At 38.2% G+C, this 18,938-nt stretch overlaps 1 protein-coding gene across 2 annotated transcripts in view; it reads left to right on the forward strand.

Moving 5' to 3' along the window:
* The window catches only part of ELMO1 (engulfment and cell motility 1), a 315,735-nt gene that overhangs the window by 88,812 nt on the left and 207,985 nt on the right, over positions 1-18,938 (forward strand). For both annotated transcript variants that reach the window (XM_032700433.1, XM_032700439.1), the window contains exons 7-8: positions 1,418-1,587; positions 13,009-13,044. In XM_032700433.1, the coding sequence (XP_032556324.1) occupies positions 1,418-1,587; positions 13,009-13,044 (206 nt within the window). The remainder of the gene's footprint in view (positions 1-1,417; positions 1,588-13,008; positions 13,045-18,938) is intronic.

Below are 18,938 nucleotides of genomic sequence, written 5' to 3' on the forward strand. Positions count from 1 at the left end.
ACGCTCCTTACCACATAGATTCTGGCCAAATGCTGACTGGAGACCATGCATTAATTTTTCTTTGTAAAAATGAGAAGTAACAAACCTTGCTGAGGACAGTGGAACACTTAACTTACTAATGTTTTTTGAAGCAATCAAAGTTATGTAGCTAGGAAGCTGTATCTGTAACAACACAGTGCTGGTTTTTTTCCTGGACTCCTTGTTTAAATGTTCACTTGCACTAAAAATGACTGCTATCTCAGGACCTTGATCTACAGAGATGACCATCTCTGTGAAAAGTATATTCATTACTTGAACAGAAAAGGAATTGTCTGTCAGCACAGCCCTTTCTTCTATATTTCTTCTCCAGCTGAGACAGAATAAGCATCATCTCAGAGAAAATAACTCTCAGCAGAATTTACATTTAATTTGTTTTCCTAATGACACATAGCCTCTCATTCAGCTTTCATTGGGTGCAGGTAAGAAATGAATTTGAGGAAATAGAGTTTTGCAAGTATCTCTATACATAATGAGGAGGATTATTTTTCTAAGAAAAGTATTGTCTAGCTAGCTATTAACTGAAGCTTTTGAATATTCTGTTCAGGTAAGTAAAAGCATCAAATTGAAAACGTGAGATATATTTCAAAGTATTTGCATGGCTAAAGAGAGAGACAATTTAATATGCATTATTTAAATATTTCTTTAGCTTTTTATCACCAATGTCCATTTTAAATTTCACTCTCTCATCCTCTATTTAAAACATTAATGGGCAGAATAGCCTAACATATGAGGATATTGAACTTACATAAAGATGCATGACAGATAATATCATAGTATTATGTGGAAACCAATTATTCCTATGCTCCTCATTGAGAGACTATGTGAGTTTTTGAACTCACTGACTGTGAACAAAAGAAGAGAGGGAGGAAGGAGCAGAAGACCTGAAGCTGTCCTCTATTTATATAATCTGATTAGGACAGTGTATGGTCCTTGTTGTTAAAGATCATGAGAAATGTGTAAACTGAGTAAGCATTGACAGGAAAAAATGTGCCACTGTTATTATACTGAGATTGTCTGATGCAATTTGTGTTATTTTGATTTCTACTTTTATTGATGTGACACATAAGCTCTTCAAGCCAAAGGCTGTCTTTTGTAATGCTTCCCTTTTACCTGAGACAATGGGATATCTATCCATTGCTCATCTAATGATTCTACAAGAGTCCAAATAATTATAGGTAATAATGGAGTAATAGACAAGTAATATACTTTTATGAGAGTAATTTGTATTTGAGCTACTTTTCTGAGCGTGGAAGTGTTAAGTATCATTAGGATTAAACATGGCTATTGTTCCTACTTAATCTAACTTTTTTTCATGATTTTCATTGTAACAAAATCTTTTTTGTTGTTTTTGTTTTTCTGTGTTTTGTTTCTCTCTTAGGCTCAAAACGCACAGCAGCTCCATGAGAGGATACAGTCTTCTAGTATGGATGCAAAGTTAGAAGCACTGAAAGACTTAGCCAACTACTCACGGGATGTTACATTTGCCCAAGAATTTATAAACCTTGATGGCATTTCCCTCCTAACGCAAATGGTTGAAAGTGGCACAGAGTAAGTATTCTGCTCTGATGTTCCTTCTGTATGGGGTGATTTCCTGCTCACTTTCTGAGTGCCTGATGTATTTCTGTATACAACTTCTAAAATTGTATAAAATTAAATATCTGATGAGTTCTGCACTTCTAGGATAATATATTAATTATCAATGAGAATATTTCTGTTTTAATTTCCCCTAACAATAGCTAGTGGAGACTCGGGGTGAGCAAACTAGGAAGTCACAAGAACCCTTTGTGCCATAAAATTTTGGGAGACTGAGGTCCTAGTTTCTTCTCTACTACTGGAAATTTGATAAACCATTGATAGTATATTTAAAGGCTGATATATAAGTGAAGTAATCTGAAAACCATGTTTTAAATTTCACATTACTGAGAACATGTGGAGTAAAACTCACATGTAAAAAGTGCATTATTTTATTTCCATTTTTTTATTGTTTTGATCCTGGCTGGGATTTTTCAAATAGTGGTGGTTTTTCTGACATGAAGTTGAAAGCTAACCATTGAAAATACACTTATTCTTTACCAGAACACCTTATTTCACCATTGGTGAAACTCAGGACCATAGTCCTGAGTGAGTGTCCATTGGCTTAATGTGGATTGTTGCACTCTTAAATTATGTTCTAACATTAGACTTTTACTTTCAAATAAAAGTTTTAGTCCTTTGCAGTCAGTGTCAACCTCTACTACACATGAAGAAATCAACAGTACCCACGCCCCTTTTGGAGAGAAAGAAAATGCTCTGAAAGTAAATTTCTTTTTCACTGGTGGTGTTCAGTCTTGTGAGCCAGACTCCAAAAGTAAATTGCTGAAATCAGTCCAAATCCCCTCACAAATGTGTTCATATTCCCTTGGATTCAATGAAGTAAATAGTGTTAGGAGGTAAAGCAAAAGTAGTAAGTGGACTTTGAAATAGACCACAAATGGTCTCTGAGGGTCCCATACAAGATATACTGGGGATCTTCCACAGAAAAATTAACTACTTTCTAGAATCCAGTAGTCCATAGATTGGGCAATGTAAAAGCATGCTCTAACTGATCCCTGCCTGTCATGTGGTCAATGTTTTATTGGACTCTGAATCCTTATTGCTTAACTCCAGCTTTATACTACATTTCCAATAGCTCGTGGTTTCATCTTCAGCATTTTGGGGCTAGGGTCATTTATTTTTTGCAGTGATGTGGTCTGTGGCACACATCACATGTTATGCCACTTTAAAAAAATGCTTCTAGTTATCAAATTTGTCAACCTGTCTTATATTCCTATAATATTTATTGTTTAGGGACCAAATTAGGTTTAAAAGCAAAGACAAGTTTAAGTTTATGTAAACACATGTACACAGTTACTGTACAAATTAAGAAATATACTGAGTGGGCAGGCTCATATGTGCCTATGAAGATGAGAACATAAGCAAATTAAAAGTCACTGCCCCCGTGGTTTATTCATGACTCTATTCAGGTTAAATAGTTTAACTTACTCCACTGCAGAAGGTATTTAAACTAAAGCACTTTATTTTCTGTTGAAACAGACAGGGAACATTAACATTTTTTTATAAGCGTTCCTTTTAGCTGCACCAAGGCTAAAGGAAGTGCCCTCCTCACCCTTCAGATGTGTTTGTACCACTGTTTTGTTAGCTATGGGATGAGCCAAGTTGCAGCAGACTGGTCTGGATTAAAAATAACTATTTGAGAGGGGAAACTATTTCAGGCAGCAGCACCACTGTTGAAAGAACTGCTCACAAACTCCACTCTGATAATAATTCCTGACTGAAGGTATAAGTTTTCAAATCACACAGCAGACTCGTAAACTGGACATATGGGCAGAGTTTATTACCTTTTTTTATTTATTTTTTTAAATTTATTTTGGAAGTGACTTGCATTTGGAGGGATTTAAGTCTTTTCTGTAATGTGTCATCAAAGATGCATTGATCAATCCACCTATCTACTCTATTTATCAGTGTTTCTACCTGTGGGGAGAAACACTCTCTAGTTTGGACATTGGACAAAGACTCAGATTGTTAGAGTTTTCAGCAGATTCACTTGCTGATGAACTCCCGGTACTCACTGCAGGCTTTAGTGTTCAGCAGCCTAGATGTTCTGCAGCCCTGAGGGTGTCAGCAGGTCAGGTTTTTCCAAGTCTGGCTTTACAAAGGGAGTTGTAAAGCAAGGACATCTATACTACCCTGTACATTCCCTTCCGCTTTTATACTGTGCATCACTGGCTGATGAGTGCACACTTAACAGAACTTTAAATTTAATGAAAGTAGCAAACATGCACAGGCTCAGCAGCCTAAGCCTGCCATGGTGCTACTGTTTTCTTTTCTCATCTGACTTCAAACTGATGAATTTCTCTTCTTCAGGGTCTGACACTTCTTGCTATGTCAATACACTGAGGTAACAGAGAAACTACCGCAGAAGAACTGTTTCTTTGGGTGGCTAGTTTTCGTTTTTGTTTTATTTTTTGGTGGTGGTTTTTGGTTTTGTTTTTTTTGGTTGATTGGTTGATTTTTGGGGGTTTTGTTGGTGTTGGGGGTTTTTTTGGAGGTTTTTTTTTGTTTGTTTTTTTGTTGTTGGGGTTTTTTTGGTTTTTTTGTGGGTTTTTTGGGGTTTTTTTTTTTTTTTTTGGTGCCCTAGACTGTCAAGGAAAAGCAACTGGAGTCAGTCAATTGTCCTATGTTCTCTGTTCCTGTTTTTGCTTGGACCATCTGGAGTACTGTTAATAAAAGGTCCCCTGCAAGGTGCTCGCTGAAGGTACAAATCAGACTGAAGACCTGCTTGCCATTAGCTCCCACTCTGGGCTGAGCACCCTCAGCAACGTGGGGTGTGTGGCTGAGCAGGTCACCGAAATGCTTCAGAAGGAAAACCTCTTCTCTCTCTTTTGCCTTGCACCAGTACTTGCCCATGATCATTAAGTGTCAGTAGGTGAACCTACCCTAACAAATATTATAAAGGGCAGGGGGCAGGTGTTAGAGGAGGAATGAGGATAGAAATTTCTGAGAGGGGCAGAAACTTTTTTGATGGCCCAGTTTTAGAAGGCAACATACTTTGTAAAGATATATTTAAGCTGTATCTTCACTGTGGAGTTACCAAGACCACCTTTGAGTTACTCATGTTGAACCAGCCTTGTTTGAGTGAGGCTATGGCTCAACCATAGGGCTGGAAGAAACATAATGGCTTGATGCTGTTAAGAGATGATCCAGCTCCCTGCCCCCTTCTCCCATTTCTTGTGTGTTAACCCCTGCTCTTCAGCCCAGTCTTGCTTTCTTCCTGGAGCAGGTTCTGGTATCTGAGTGTTTTACAAAGGCAATCCAACCTTGTTAACTTGTTGCACAGTACTAATTCTGTTTTGAGGAGTTAGTTTTCTGCTTGGTTTGGGACTTGAAGAAGCAAGAGAGGAAATGGGCATGAGTGGATGCAGGAAAGGCCCTTTTTCTGTGGCAGCAGACCCCTACATTGCTTAGGTGTGTCATTGAGCCACGACCTGAGAGCAGGCACGTTTTGAAATAGAGTGAGAGTGGCTGTCTCTGCTCTTGTATTTTGCTCTGGGTATTGGCACTAAGATCCTGAGAGAGTCAGCAGGAATGGGACATACCCCTCTATGTGCTTTCCCAGCTGCCCGTGGGTTAATGCAGCTGAGAACAGCCCTGCATCTGTAAGCCCAGGCTGAGTGGTGCCTCTGTTCACGGTGTACTGCAGCTGTGCTAAAAATTGGTGAATTTTGTTAATTCAAGCTTTATTCTCTATTTTCCCCAAAGGGGCAGGCAGTGCTCATTAGAAGTACCATCATGCTCAGTGCAAAGTTGCTCTGAGGTTTTCTTTGCATGTGGAACTCATGTTAGAGGCAGCTCTTAAGTTATAATTTGAGTGTGTAATCAAGTTTTAGTGGGCAGCCTCTGGAAAACAAGACTCCAGCTTTTTACATAACTTTCACTGAGAAAGAGGCCTATGCTTTATTTATAGTTGGCTTTATTTATTGTACTTCTTAGTCATTATTTCAGTGAAACTGATGACTACAAAAGTACGGTGATGAGAGTAAGAGAATGTAAGTCCCTGGATTTCTAATTACTTCTGCTTCATTTTGCAGGTGATGAAAAGAAGTAGTAATATAAAAAATTGACAAGAGCTAACAGTGTTTCCTAGTTAATTTTCCATACATTACATTCCTGAATATTGAAGAAAATTAGAATTTATTAGAGAATAGCCTTTCCAGTTTCTTGCTGAAAAATAAGAAATTGAGAGAGTTTATTTTTATTTTGTTTATGTTGTCGAAAGTGGTTTTAATACTATGTATAGTTACCATAATTTGGGCCAGATCTCCTTGAGTGCCTGCTGCTTAGAGTAAATACACTGTAGTCATGGTTTGTGCTGGGACAAAGCCATAGGAGTTGGTGGTAAGCAGATTATAGAGTGTATGGGGCCCTAATGAAGCTGAGAGTGCGTCTTGTCTATATGAAAGTATTTATATCAGCAGAAATGCAACATATCTCACAAACTGTCCACATGTATCTTGATCTTGTTGATTGAGATGGCTTATCTTTGTTTTTCCTACAGGCTCATTCTTGATTCCACAGCATTGCTATGAGTCTCTTGCTAACTGAAAAAGAAAAAAAAATAGATGGTTTTATGTTTATTTTTGTGGTTTGGGTGATCTATAAATTATAGCAGAGACTGCAAGACAAGTTAGGTCATGAAGAAAAAGTAAATAGTGATTTCACTTTATAATTATCCATGGTGTCCAATAATTTCTCAGGCTCTGTGCATTTGTAACACCAAAGAGTGGGGTGGGTGTGGACACACAGTTATTTTCCTTTTCTTAGACTTTTCAGAAAGAGATTTCCATAGCACTCCTAATGCTAAATTTTTGTCTGAAGCCAGTTCATGCCTAGTTAAGAGGAGCTGAATATGCAGTCCGTTTGGCTGGATGTACAGACAATGTAAAGGGGAAGTGTAAGAGTGTCCTGCTTCCACTTCCCCACCCCAGACAGCAATGCCCTAAAGTGAGTCAGAAGGAGAGCAATGCTATTAAGTCCTAGTTATCATAATGACTGAGGAAAAATATGTTCAGGAACCAAGCTGGAAGAAAGAGTCATGTCTCCTTGCTACCCCATCTGAGATAACATAGTTTGCTCATTCAGAGCTGCGTTACGTAGTCAAGCCTAGAACTTGTATTTCAGAAAATCCTGTCTGTATAGATAAATAGTCTTTGACGTAGCAGAAGACTGGAAAAGTTATGTTTTTTTTCTTGATGTATCAGGAGAGTTGTGTGACTGGGACAGACTCACAGCCTTCCTTAGAAGGAAAAAACTCCTTGTAGTGCCTTATAAAGCAAGAAAAGGAAATGTAATTCACACACCTAAATAGCGAAAGACTAGTGATAAAAGGAATCTGTATTTATTTTTGATAATAGTAGTAATAGTAATCATCACCATGATCTCATGACTGGGAGGAAGGCCTATGCAGAATTTTCACCATTTTTTTTAGTTGACATTATTGTGATCTCTATCACTTGTCACTTGGCTGAAATAACACATAGTTTTTGCCAAAAAAATGAGACTATGCTGAGCCTAGCTGTCTTGACAGTAACCAGAATTGTTTCTGCTGCTGTTGAAAAGATTGTTCTCCAGACTTTTGCTTCATCGATGATGTTGTGCTGAGCAGCTTTATAGTCATACAGCCATGGCACAGGACCACACTAGTTGATACTGCTTGGACAAGATTGCAGATAGCCTGGTTTTAATTTTAAGATAGTTGTAATTGCTTAGTGTGCAAATTGGAGAAAAAACCACTTGCTTTAAATTGTGATGGTTATTAAATTTTGTCATCCTCTTATTGGAAATAATAAATGCAGCCAGATCAAGTTCACGTAAGTTTCTGAATAAATGTATATTGGTATGTTTTTTGAGTCTTGACTAAGAGGAACCTTCTTGAGCACATGTGGTTGTAGAGTTGGCAGCTGTACAGCTGGAAGTCTCTGAGACAGCAATTGTGCATGATTTAAGGACAAATTGCATTGTTCAGTGAAATTCTAGCTCTTGGCTTGTCTTATGGAGATAATACTGTATACCAGCCCAGTGGAAAACTGAAGACAAATTGGTTTGGAATTTTTCCGACTTTAACACACTTTTTGGGACAGTTGCTTGCATACCTGCTGATGGTTTTTTCCATCCTAGTCTGATGAGTATTTCAGTAGTGCTGTCAAAACGTTTAAGCCAGCATTGCTTACAGTCACTTGTTCCTATCCTGTTTCATCTGAAGAGTTATGCCAGTATAGTTCCTACCAAACTGGACTAGAAAATTGGTGTAGATTATGAAAAGTGACAGTAAAGGCTACTTTTAATGACATATTCCTTAACCCAGTTCACTTCCCTGATTGAGCTCACAGCGTTGCCCCAGAGAACAGTCGTGCAAGTGCAACTCGGATAAATGGAAAACAAATTTTCAGAGGATATGAACAATACTAAACTAGTAAGTTTTTGCCACTGTATAAAAAGTGGCTACTGCCTGGCTACTATGTATTCCCTGCTCCCTCTCTTGGTCAACTCCAATGCTTCACAGCCATTCTATGAAGCTTCACCAGGAAGCATAGATTACTTAATCCAACATTGCTGCCCAAATCAATTCTTGTCCAGCAGGAGTTTTATGGAATCTTCAATTCTTAGTGTTTCTGTAATGTTGTGAGAGGATGACTATGAGGCAAAAATCCAAAAGAGTATATAAAATCAGGTAATGCTACTGTGGAGATGGTAAGGGCAGGAGAATGAGAAAAGGCTGCAGCCCTATCTTTCAGTGCAGTTTCCATGAAGGAAGCAAGTGGAGTAGGTTTTCTTTTTGGAGTGGCTTTTTTTATTGGTTTGCTTTTCTCCTACTTGTTCTATTTTGGGTTTATTTCCCCATCCGTCTTCAAACTTGGATCGTACCCTCCCTCTCAGCACACAGAAGTATAATTTCTCTTGTATCCTTTACATATACATAGCACACACTATATGTTTTAGATAAAAGCCTCATCTAAGATTGAGCCGTCAAAGATCACATCTTTGGAGAGGGAGAGCTGATGCTCCCTGCACTCCCCTCTACCCCCCCACACCCCCCCACACCCCTGCCCAGATGCTTTTTCTCTAGGTTGTTTTCCTTACTTTGTCTGTGTTTGGGAATATTAACATTTAAATGACCCCTGTTAAGTGGTGATATTAACACCCTGTTGACAGGAACTGGAACGAGGAGAGGAGACAGTTATGCTGGGTTTTGTTTGGCAACCACTTCTGTGAAATGTGATAAAAAGAGTAATTCCAGCAGTGAATTTATACTTCCAAATATTCTCCAGAGTACCTAGGTGGACAAAACCAATTTTTTTTTTTTTTGTTAACTCTATGCAAAAGTGTAGTATTTGAGAAACCAGCAAAAATAAGGAGAAGAGCTTAAAATCTCTGCTTCTGTGACTTTCCAGGATGTTTTTGTCTCTTGGACTGTGGTGACTGTGGGATGTCGTGGTGGCTGTGAGGACGCTCAGTACTGCTGCATAACTTAATAATAGTTTTGCACATTTCATCCAAATAACTTATTTCAACCCCAGGCCAGAGTGATTCCTGAACTTAATTTATATGTGATAGCGGCACCTGCTACAGACAGAAGCCAGAAATATGTGCTTGTCTTCTATTCCTAAACATTGCTTGTTAGCCAGAATTTGTGCTATCCTTGTGTTTGCCTGAAAAGAAGTAGCCAAACAGTGATTTACTGTGCTTAGCAGGTCATTCATCCATCATGCCATCAGTTTTCCTGTATAGGAGGAAGTTTTTGTGAAATCTTCCACCTTTGTTAATAGTGGCCCTCTCTGGGGTCATACTGCATGAAAGGCTTTTATCCTAAGTGGCACTTTAATACTATTCTACATTTGTTTAAGCAGTGCAGGCTCAGAAACATTTGTTGTGGTGAAGTGGTGTGACTGCTTGGTATCGTTAGCTCCAGTGGGTCTGCACTGGCTTCCACAGTGGGACAACATTTCAGTTGTTCTTCCCGGTGCAGACAAGCCCTTATTGTAGGTTACCCCAGTTGGGGTTTAGATTTGAGGTATCTGGTCTTTTTGCAGCAGTTTTTGCATGTGAACAGGTAGGATTTGGTCCAGTCAGGTCCCTAATAACCTGTGTTCCGTTGGAAGCTGCTCAGGATTTTACCTGCAGTATTTGAGCAAGTAGTAAGTCTCTATGTCTTGGGGAATTCCAAAAGGAACTGCTGCTCCTTGGGATTCGATTGGAAGTATCACAAAGTTCCTTTGAGGCCAAACAGGGAACATATCATGGTAGCAAAATGTCTAACCCAGTAATTTGTCATTCATGTTTATTTTGCGTTATGCTGGCATTTCTGTTGAGATTTCTCCCTGTATAAAAATTGCTGTCTGTTTTTGTCTTTCACCACTGTAGAATCTCAACCTTTCACAACTGCTATTTAATTTACCCTCATAACGTTTGTTCTTTGGCTGTGGTTTTGTTCCCATTTGTGCAACTGCAATTGAGGGATGGTTTCTTAAAAAAAAAAAAAAAAAAAAAAGATAAATATAAGTATTGAGCTAATTACAGTGTCTAGATCAGTAAGGCTTTCAGCAGTTTTTACCATACCTGTGGTAACTCACCAAGAAGGCTTTTATGGAACTGTTTGGTTGCTACCACAGAGTCAGACCTCTGGAAGAAACAACAGTTATGTATATATAGAAAGAGGAAGGCTGATGGAGGTGGCAGACTGTACTTAGTTCCTTTCCAGGCTGACTTGCTGGAAGAGTTAGCTTGGCTACTCCTTCAGCAGTGACTTTTGCATGGTCTGCGGGTGAACATGAGAGGAACTCCTGCTCATGCCAGGTCCTTCTCTGTTACGTTTTGTTTTGATGATGGATGAAAATAGCATACACTCCTTTAGAGAACAGCCTCCACATCTTCAGTGGTAAAAGTCTATCATAGTCATGCTGTCCTGTGTTGCTGCAACATTTGATGTCCTGGATTGATTCCTGCTTTAATCACAGCAAAGCAACAGAGATCAGTAGAAATGGTTTGGTTTAGTACAGTGGTTATCTTTGCTCTGGAGTAAAAGTTTTCTTTGTATTACTTCACCAGAAAAGTCATATAATTCAGTTATTTCTGCACATTATACTAAATTTATTTTTCTTTTACTTCGCACATCTTCTGACATCAAGTTAACTGATTGCCAGTTAACGCATGATGAATAAGAGTTCTGTAAATGCTAAGAGAGTTGCTGTGTAAATTTGTTGTTCTAGGCCTCAGACTTTTATTCTTTAATCCATGTCTCAGTCATGGAGAAAATTCTCCTGATTATAGCCTATGGGGAAAACCTCCTACAAAACCCAGTCTGTCCTTTGAAGTGCTACCAGTTGGCAAACACCACACTTGTTTCTCTATCAGACAAACACAGCACCAATTTTACTTGCTGCTTAGCTGAAGTCAGTACCTGGATGAAAAGCAGCTCTTTTAAAACTGGCCTCAGTAGAGTGCTATGAAGTTTGGCTAACATGCTGCAGAAGGTTACAAGGATCCATGCACATTTGAGAGATGACAAAACCCATTTGTGGTGGTGATTGTTTTTTGGTGGCTTAGCAGTCTGCCACAGCAAGGAAGTATTGCATTTGCAGAAGCGCAGGAGTGACGTTCTGCTGAAGCTGGAATCTCCTACTATGGAAAATGCTTTGAACTTTACTGCTCATAAAAGCATGTTGAGGGTATTTTCCCCTTCTTTTTAGGACTGTCTGATAATCAGGATGCTTTTTATTTGTTCATTTTTCCTGGCTGCACAAATAGCTGTTGTAGCATAAAAGAACCAAAGCCACAAAATACAAGAAGAAAATCTTGTCACTTTTCTAATTTGAGTTAGGCTGTAGTCCAGTCTGTGTTTGGATACATGGTAAACTGTGCCAATACTATCTTCAGGCATGAGTATTGCAGCTCAAAGCTAGCAGTGAAGGATTTTAAACCACTGTTCCTGTGATGTACTCTTTCTGTTTTCTCCACTGATTGTTACGCAAGCCAGCCCAAAAGCTGCCCTCCCTGAGACTGGTCCTTCTTGAAAAGAGGAAAATGTAAGGTGAGAGGAGTTACTGCTGTACCTAAAAGGAAAAAAACTATCTAGCTATGTTCTGGGAGAGAACTGAATCAGTGGTTGGAGAGCTTGGAGTCCTAGAGCTCTTGTGAGCTGAATGGCATTGCTGTGCATCTCGCTGTGACAGCTCAAGTGCAAAGGGGAAGATCTGGTGAGAAGGTGAAGGGAGGAAAGAGGGACCTCTGTGTTCTCCTTTTGAACGCTGGTCTGCCCAGTGTGGAACTGCAGCCAATCCTCTGAAATAAAACTATGAAATAGATGTAGGAGACAGAAGGTGGGGTTACGTAAGAGAGATGGATTTTTTTTATTATTATTTCTTTCTATATACCTTTTTTATGTTTGTGTTTTAAAAAGAAGTTATTTATGTTTGATGCCATTTTTGCATTGATACTCCTTTTCTTCAGCTCGCTTAGAAGCATAATCAGCAGTTCTGAAGCCAGTTATTAGCAGGAGGATGAATTGCAAATTGCAATTAGTGGGCTACAGCTTTTAAATGCACTTATTATTTGCCCTCTACCCCTTCCTCCCCTTAATACTTGGCTCTCAGTTTCTTGAATATAGTATTGGCCTCTTAGAATCTGAGTCAGTAAATGACATTCTTAAGCTCGTTATTGTCTTTCTCAATGGGTGGATTCAGCACCTTAGGGCTAGGCATGTCCATCGGTGTGTGAATTTTAAGAAGAGCTATGGATCAGTCTACACATTCTGTTGAAATAACATTGCTGAAGTGTATTTATGTGTATTCATTAAGCTGGTGCAAGGTGGTTTGGAGTTGTTGGGTAATTGCAACTCTGTTGTTAAAAACCCAGGGTAAATTCTTTACCACTCTTTGAAGCCAACAGGAAACTTGTCCCTGACTTAAGAAGGTCATGATTTTGGTTTATGTTGGTCCTAGCTACACAACTTTCAATGATGCTGGTGACTCTGACATCAGTATTAGTAATGGAGACTACAAGTAAATGAGTTCTCCAGGCAATGGACATTATCATATCATAACAACAGGACAGAAAATGCTTGATGTGTGAATCCTTATTGATTTGTACCAAGGGCTTTTTACACAAATACTTAAATAATTTAGGATGTCTAGATATGCTTTTTTCCTAACAGAAGTTAACACAAATATTCCAAACAAATATTTGAAATCAATTTTGAATGTTCTTTACCAGTTACTGAACTGTTTCTGTTCACAGCAAATTGTTAGTAATGTACTGCCTCTTATTGTATGTCTGTCTGTGAATTTTATGAATCAAGTATGGGGGGTTGTATATGCAGTAAATAGAGTACAGATGTTTTAAAGTGTTTTTCCTCACGTGCAAGTTTTAATTTTGCAGACGATATCAGAAATTGCAGAAGATAATGAAGCCCTGGTAAGAACTTGATTAGATCATCACCTTGCATACTACCTCTTCTTTTGCATGACTGAGTTCAGGCCCTTGTGCTAATCTTTATATGTAAATATAAGTGTGCATATTCGTTCCGCAAGTCTTCAACTTTCTCTGTTTTCTGCTCTTTGATGCCCGTTAAAATTTTCTGATGAAGCCTTTTTCGCTTTGCCTGTGGAATGAGTGTTTCATTTCTGTAACTTCTGCAAGGGCTTTTACTATTTCTGAAATAAGGCTTTTGCTTTATTTCCTTTTTTAATTTCAGCAAACAAATAATTTCCCCGCCTTCCCCAATTCCCCTCTTGAATTTGACTGGTTTATGTGGTTGATAGTTGGCAATTTTAATGGTTGATGTTAGTGAGATGAAAGTAAGAGTCATTGTGCCAGTTTAAATTCCTTTTATTTACTGGTCCCAGGTAATGCTAGTTGCAGATACCTGCATAAAGGAAAACTATAATATAGTAAAGGGCATCATATTGGAAAGTTCAAAAGCCTGCTTATTTCCCTGATGGTTTGGAATGGAATTCTTCTGTTTGCTTGAAGTTAAGCACAGGCTTTGATAAATTGGAATCCCAAGAGATGTTCTAATATCTTGATTGGCTTGCAAATTTGACATCTCAAGTATAAAACCCAAGACAGCAAAAGAATAATCAATTAAGAGTGTGTCTGTCGCTCTGAGAGCTCGATGTGATTTATCATGTGGAAATGCAGTTCCCCATCCAAACCCATTCTAAATCATACTTTCACAAATCTACTGTAAACCGAGTTCTGAAACGTTTATTTTTAAATCATTGCCTAATAAATAAATTATACAGTAAGAATGAATTTGGCAGGAAATTTAAATCCTTCCTCTGAGTTCACTTTCTCAACCTAGTACAGAGTAACCCAATTCATAATAGAAAAGCTTAGATTATGAGGAAAATTATGAAAGTGGCATGAGGTTTATGGCATTCTTGGCATCATCAACCTGAAGCATTACCTTGGCAGAATTACACCTGAAGGCTGTGCTACCATTCAGCAGGACCTTGATAAGCTGGAGAATTGGGCAGAGAGAAACCTTAGTGAGGTTCTACAAAGGCAAGTTCCTGCACCTGGGGAGAAATAACCTCAAATACCAGAACAAGTTGGGCACTGACTTACTAGAGAGCAGCTCTCCAGAGAAGGAACTGGAAGCATGGTGGATGACAAATTGACTATGAGCTGGCAGTGTGCCCTTTCAGCCAGGAACTTAACTTTGGAAGTTAAATAGTGCCATTGGGGTACACAGTTCAATATGTTGAATTCCAGCATTAGTATGTGGGATGATACAATTATAACGGAAAGTATTGAGTTTGGGACTTGTGCTGAAAAAGATACCAGAGTCATTGGTCAGGATGTGAAAATAGTTCTGGAAGCTGGCCTGTTCATATGTTTTGAAAGTAAACTGTATACACTAGTGCTCTATGAGTGCAGTTATTGAACATCCTGACTATTTTCTGACCATGTATTAATGGGAAAAGATTCAGTGAAACAGGAACTTTAAAAAAAACCTCTCAGAGCTTGATATACTGAACTAAACTATAATGCTTTCCAGCCTCCACCTGCTGTCTTCTTGACTAAGAAGCTTAAAGAAACCAAATCCTAATTTAAAAAAAGAAAAGTTACTTGGGATTACAGGATGACATCATAAAGTGACAATATATCATTTTACTCTGGTAGCTTGCACATACTAGCCTGGCTTAATTAAAACCTGATATTGACAGAAGGGCCTTGTTTAATTGCTTTCTGCACTGGAGGAAATTCGGCTAAAATATTACTTTCTCTGTCTTTTCAGTTTTAGGTGTTTCCATTTTGTTTTGGGATTTTATTTATCCCATTGCGTCTGATATTGGAATTAAAAAAAAAAAATCCCACGAGACAGCTCTATTAATTGATTTTTGCATTGCAGTTCTGAGTTGTAGTCAAACCAAGCTGATTGGAGAGTGCTGTCTTTCCTGTTTAGTCATTCCTTGTCTTTTAAGAAAAGTAGTCCATTTAACGAAATTACTATGAAATGAACAAAACCAGGAAATTAAAAGATGCAGAATGAGAGAAAAGGTAATTCTAATCACATCTTCAGTGTGTAGTAGTTCCTCTGGGCTAGTTTCCTACACTTAATGTACCTTTAAGTGGATTTAGCCATATTCCACAATCTGCACCTGGATTTATTCAAGAATAGTTACAGTTATGTTTAAAATTCACACCTTGTTTTCTTTAATCAGAATTAACTTTCAAGCTTAGAGAAGCCCTGATACTAGGGTTACAAAGCTATTTCAGGTTTTTGAAATGCAAGTTGTTTTGAGTCAGTAAGGCTGATCCCTTCTAATGAACGCACTGAAACTACCACAAAGAAATATTTCAGTAGTGCTTAGCACGACGAAAAAGAAAAAAATCTGTGTCAGTTGCAGCGTAGCGGTTAAGTGCATCTCCTGTAATCATCTAAAAAAATAGGCCGGCTACTATGCAGATTGTTCCGTCATTTTCAGCTGCACTAAGGACCAAGTAGGTGCGAATTGCTCCTAGTTTGATTTGACTGTGGCTTAGCTTTACCCTTGGAAAGGTTGCTTGAATAAACAAAGCAGTGTAGAAGCAGTGAAAAGGATCTATAGCACTGTAAAAGGTACTTGTTCACACCGTGCTGGCAGAGCAACCTGCTACATCATCAGTCTTCTTTTTAGACTTAGTTAGATTTTTGCCCCCATGGCTTTTCCAGAGCCCTTGTCCTGTGATGATTAGATATATTCTGCTCCCCTGTTTAACTTTATTCATGGTCATTTATCCTTGACAGCTCCAATTTAAAAAGCTGTTCCTACTCTTTGATGTTGACCTCAATGATGTCAGGCTTTTCAGCTGCCCAGTATTAGGCTGCGAGCACAGATAAGGGACTGAAAGTTAACCACTACCTTAACTCCTGCATTTAGTAGTAGGCTGCTACTCTCTTGTTACCTCCTGCCCCGTTAAAGATTTTTTCTTTGCTGCCTTCCCTTTGCACAATTAAGCTCAGCTTTGATTCTGTTTTGCCCATAAAAAGTGGTTTGCGTAAAGTCGTATAGTCTTTGGCTTCTCATCTTAGTGGGCTGTTCACTGTATTCTGGTTGTGACAGACAGGCAGCAGTTAATTTCCAGGTTCTACTATGCAGCTCTTTTCATGTAAAACATGAGACACTCCATCTAGCTTGCTAAAAGCTTGTATACCTTTTTTGTTTGTTTATTTTACCTGATGACAGTTAAGCCTGACTGTCTTGATTTACATAATAATTTGAACAGCTGAATATTTTCCCCTCTATATTAGCAATAAAATCTTAATTTTGGTATGTGCTTAAAGCATGGATTGAGATTTTTTTTTTTTTTTAACATCTAGGTAGGGGATTTGGGTGCTGAAGTGCCATTAATTTATTTTGATAAAAAATCCAAATTGCTCTAGGCATCTTTCAAAATAAGCATAGAGGATAAAAAGATGGTTTAGCACGTAAAAATGATACTAGGAAGGCATGTGAGAGACAGGTGTAATAGTCAGGGTCACATGTACATTCCCGTCATTTTTATTTTTAGGAAAGAAAAACTAGTATGAAAATATGTGGAGGTTTGTTTTTTTTTTTTCCTTCACAGAGTCCTACGGTAAGAATGCAGAGAATTCTTAGGAATGTAAATTAACAAGCTTTGACCTGATATTTCTCTAAAGCCTCGAAACATAAAGTGCAGCTGTTGACTTACTCTTCAGTCAGGTTTGTCAGAGAGGTTGAGGTGCCACAGGCTGTGTGTTAGAGCATGGCCATCCATCCACACTGGAATGGCTCATGCTGTGGCAGCTGATGGCATTCCAAACCACAGCTTTCTGCTGCTTAAGAGGCTTTTACCAAGAGCTGCTGTGGGTGAGGAGATGCTTCATGACCAACTCTAACAAAGGTGGTAAGAAGTGGGGAGCCAGCAAAGAATGGCCTCACCTAAAAGTGTCCTCACCTAAAAGCCAGAGCCCTGAACAGCATTCAGGAGGGCTTGTAGAAGTCGCTTGCCTGAGAGCACAGATCATTAAGATGTCAGTGTTAGTGAGATACGAAATTGCAATTACACAGTGCATCTTTGTGATTGTTTTTCCCCTTTGCTGCTGTGACAAGCATTAAAAAACACCTTCATCAGGAATTATCTTCAAACTATTAAGTCATTTTACCAGAGCAGCAAGGGTTTGATATTTACAGAACTGTTGTGCCTTATGCTGTGGATTAGTCTGAAAAGATTTTATGAAGAAGGAAGCACCATTACTTTTCAGACTTTTCATATGACTAAAATACTTACTGAGACTTTGAGTTAAACAGCTCCTACCATGGTTTTTCCAAGATTACTACTTTTAAGAGCAAGCTTTGATTCCCTTGAAATTTCTAGCATCTATGCTGTCTGCTGCTCTTAATAGTATGAGTGCGTCTGTGCATGTGTTTTGAAATTAATTGCTTGAAAGTCTATTTCTACCTATCTACTTGTGTTCTACCACTTAACAATGAATCAATACTCCTCACTTCCCCCTCCAGATGCTTTAATCCTTATCTTGCTCTAGTCACCCTGGAAATTGCTTTCATCTTTAGCTGTGCTATTCTTAATGCTTATCCTTTAAGCCTGGCTTTTGACTTTTGCCATGCCACTTAGAATATACATGTGTGTGCAGGTGCCTGTGTATAGCTATATATTTTAAAAGTATATAGTATGTATGTGTGGTGCTGCATAATACATAGACCTGGAGTATTTCTTTCTGCTTGATTAGTCCCAGTGTTTCACCTCTTCACTCCTTAATTTTTTGGGGCGGAGTCACTGGAATGGACCTGGTGGGGTGTCTGATAATTTTAAGTTGAAAAGTACTTTCACCTTCTGAATCCCAAACGATTGTATCATTGTCAGATCTACTCAAACCAGGTTTATACATTAAAACCAGTATTGCCATCTCCATTAACCCAGTTCTCCCTCCAAAGTTGTGGAGGAGCCTGAATTAATCAGTATTAGTCAGACAGGTTTGATCAGTAGTTTTGATGAGAAGACTGAATGAGACTGTTGAATCCAGGTTAGTTTAATTCCCTTCCATTCCAGCCACTGCTGTTCTGAAGATGAATATCCATGCACAGGTTTAATGTAGTTTAAGCCATCCCTCTCAACTATATTTATTGTTGATGGAGATTAGCTTTCACGTACAATTAGTTTACAGAAGAGCATTCATGTACTAAATACAGGTTAACTGACAAAATTTTAAAACAATATTTGAGAAACTTCAGCAGAGAGAAATTGTCTGCTTAGTTTAATGCTGGGAGAGATATTTTAATCTACTTTTCAACCTATTTGACCAGTCTTTTTAATTTTTAAAAATTTTTTATTTGAATTTAATTTACTCCATATTCTTATAATATCAACATTCCCTGTATTTGTGGAAGTATTCTGTCATGAATATGCATTAGAATTTGGTGCAAGCTTTTAGAAGGAAGCCTTTCCTAGGAGTGCTGTTTTATTTGTGAGTTCATAAATAACCACTTTATGCAAAAGGAATGGATTAGGGAACATGACAGGACTGGAGCTGACTAAATTTCCTGCAGAGTCTTATTGTCATCTCTGTTATTAAATCCCCAGTTATTTGGAATGCTAATGATAACATTTTTAATCTAATGTAATTCTTAAATGATTTGCAATATTAAAAAAAAAGCAAAATAAAGAAACAAATAAAACCCCTTACTCCCCAAAACAAACCCAGAAATTTACAGATAATTTCTTTTCTGAACAAAGTATTCCTTGTGGAATTACAACAGATTATTTTAGATACACTATTTTTCTTGTTTACTCTTCGGTGTAGTTTTTTCATTTTGTCACAAATAATCAAAGCCATTGTA

This window comes from Chiroxiphia lanceolata, chromosome 1 (assembly GCF_009829145.1).
Source record: "Chiroxiphia lanceolata isolate bChiLan1 chromosome 1, bChiLan1.pri, whole genome shotgun sequence".
NCBI lineage: Eukaryota > Metazoa > Chordata > Aves > Passeriformes > Pipridae > Chiroxiphia > Chiroxiphia lanceolata.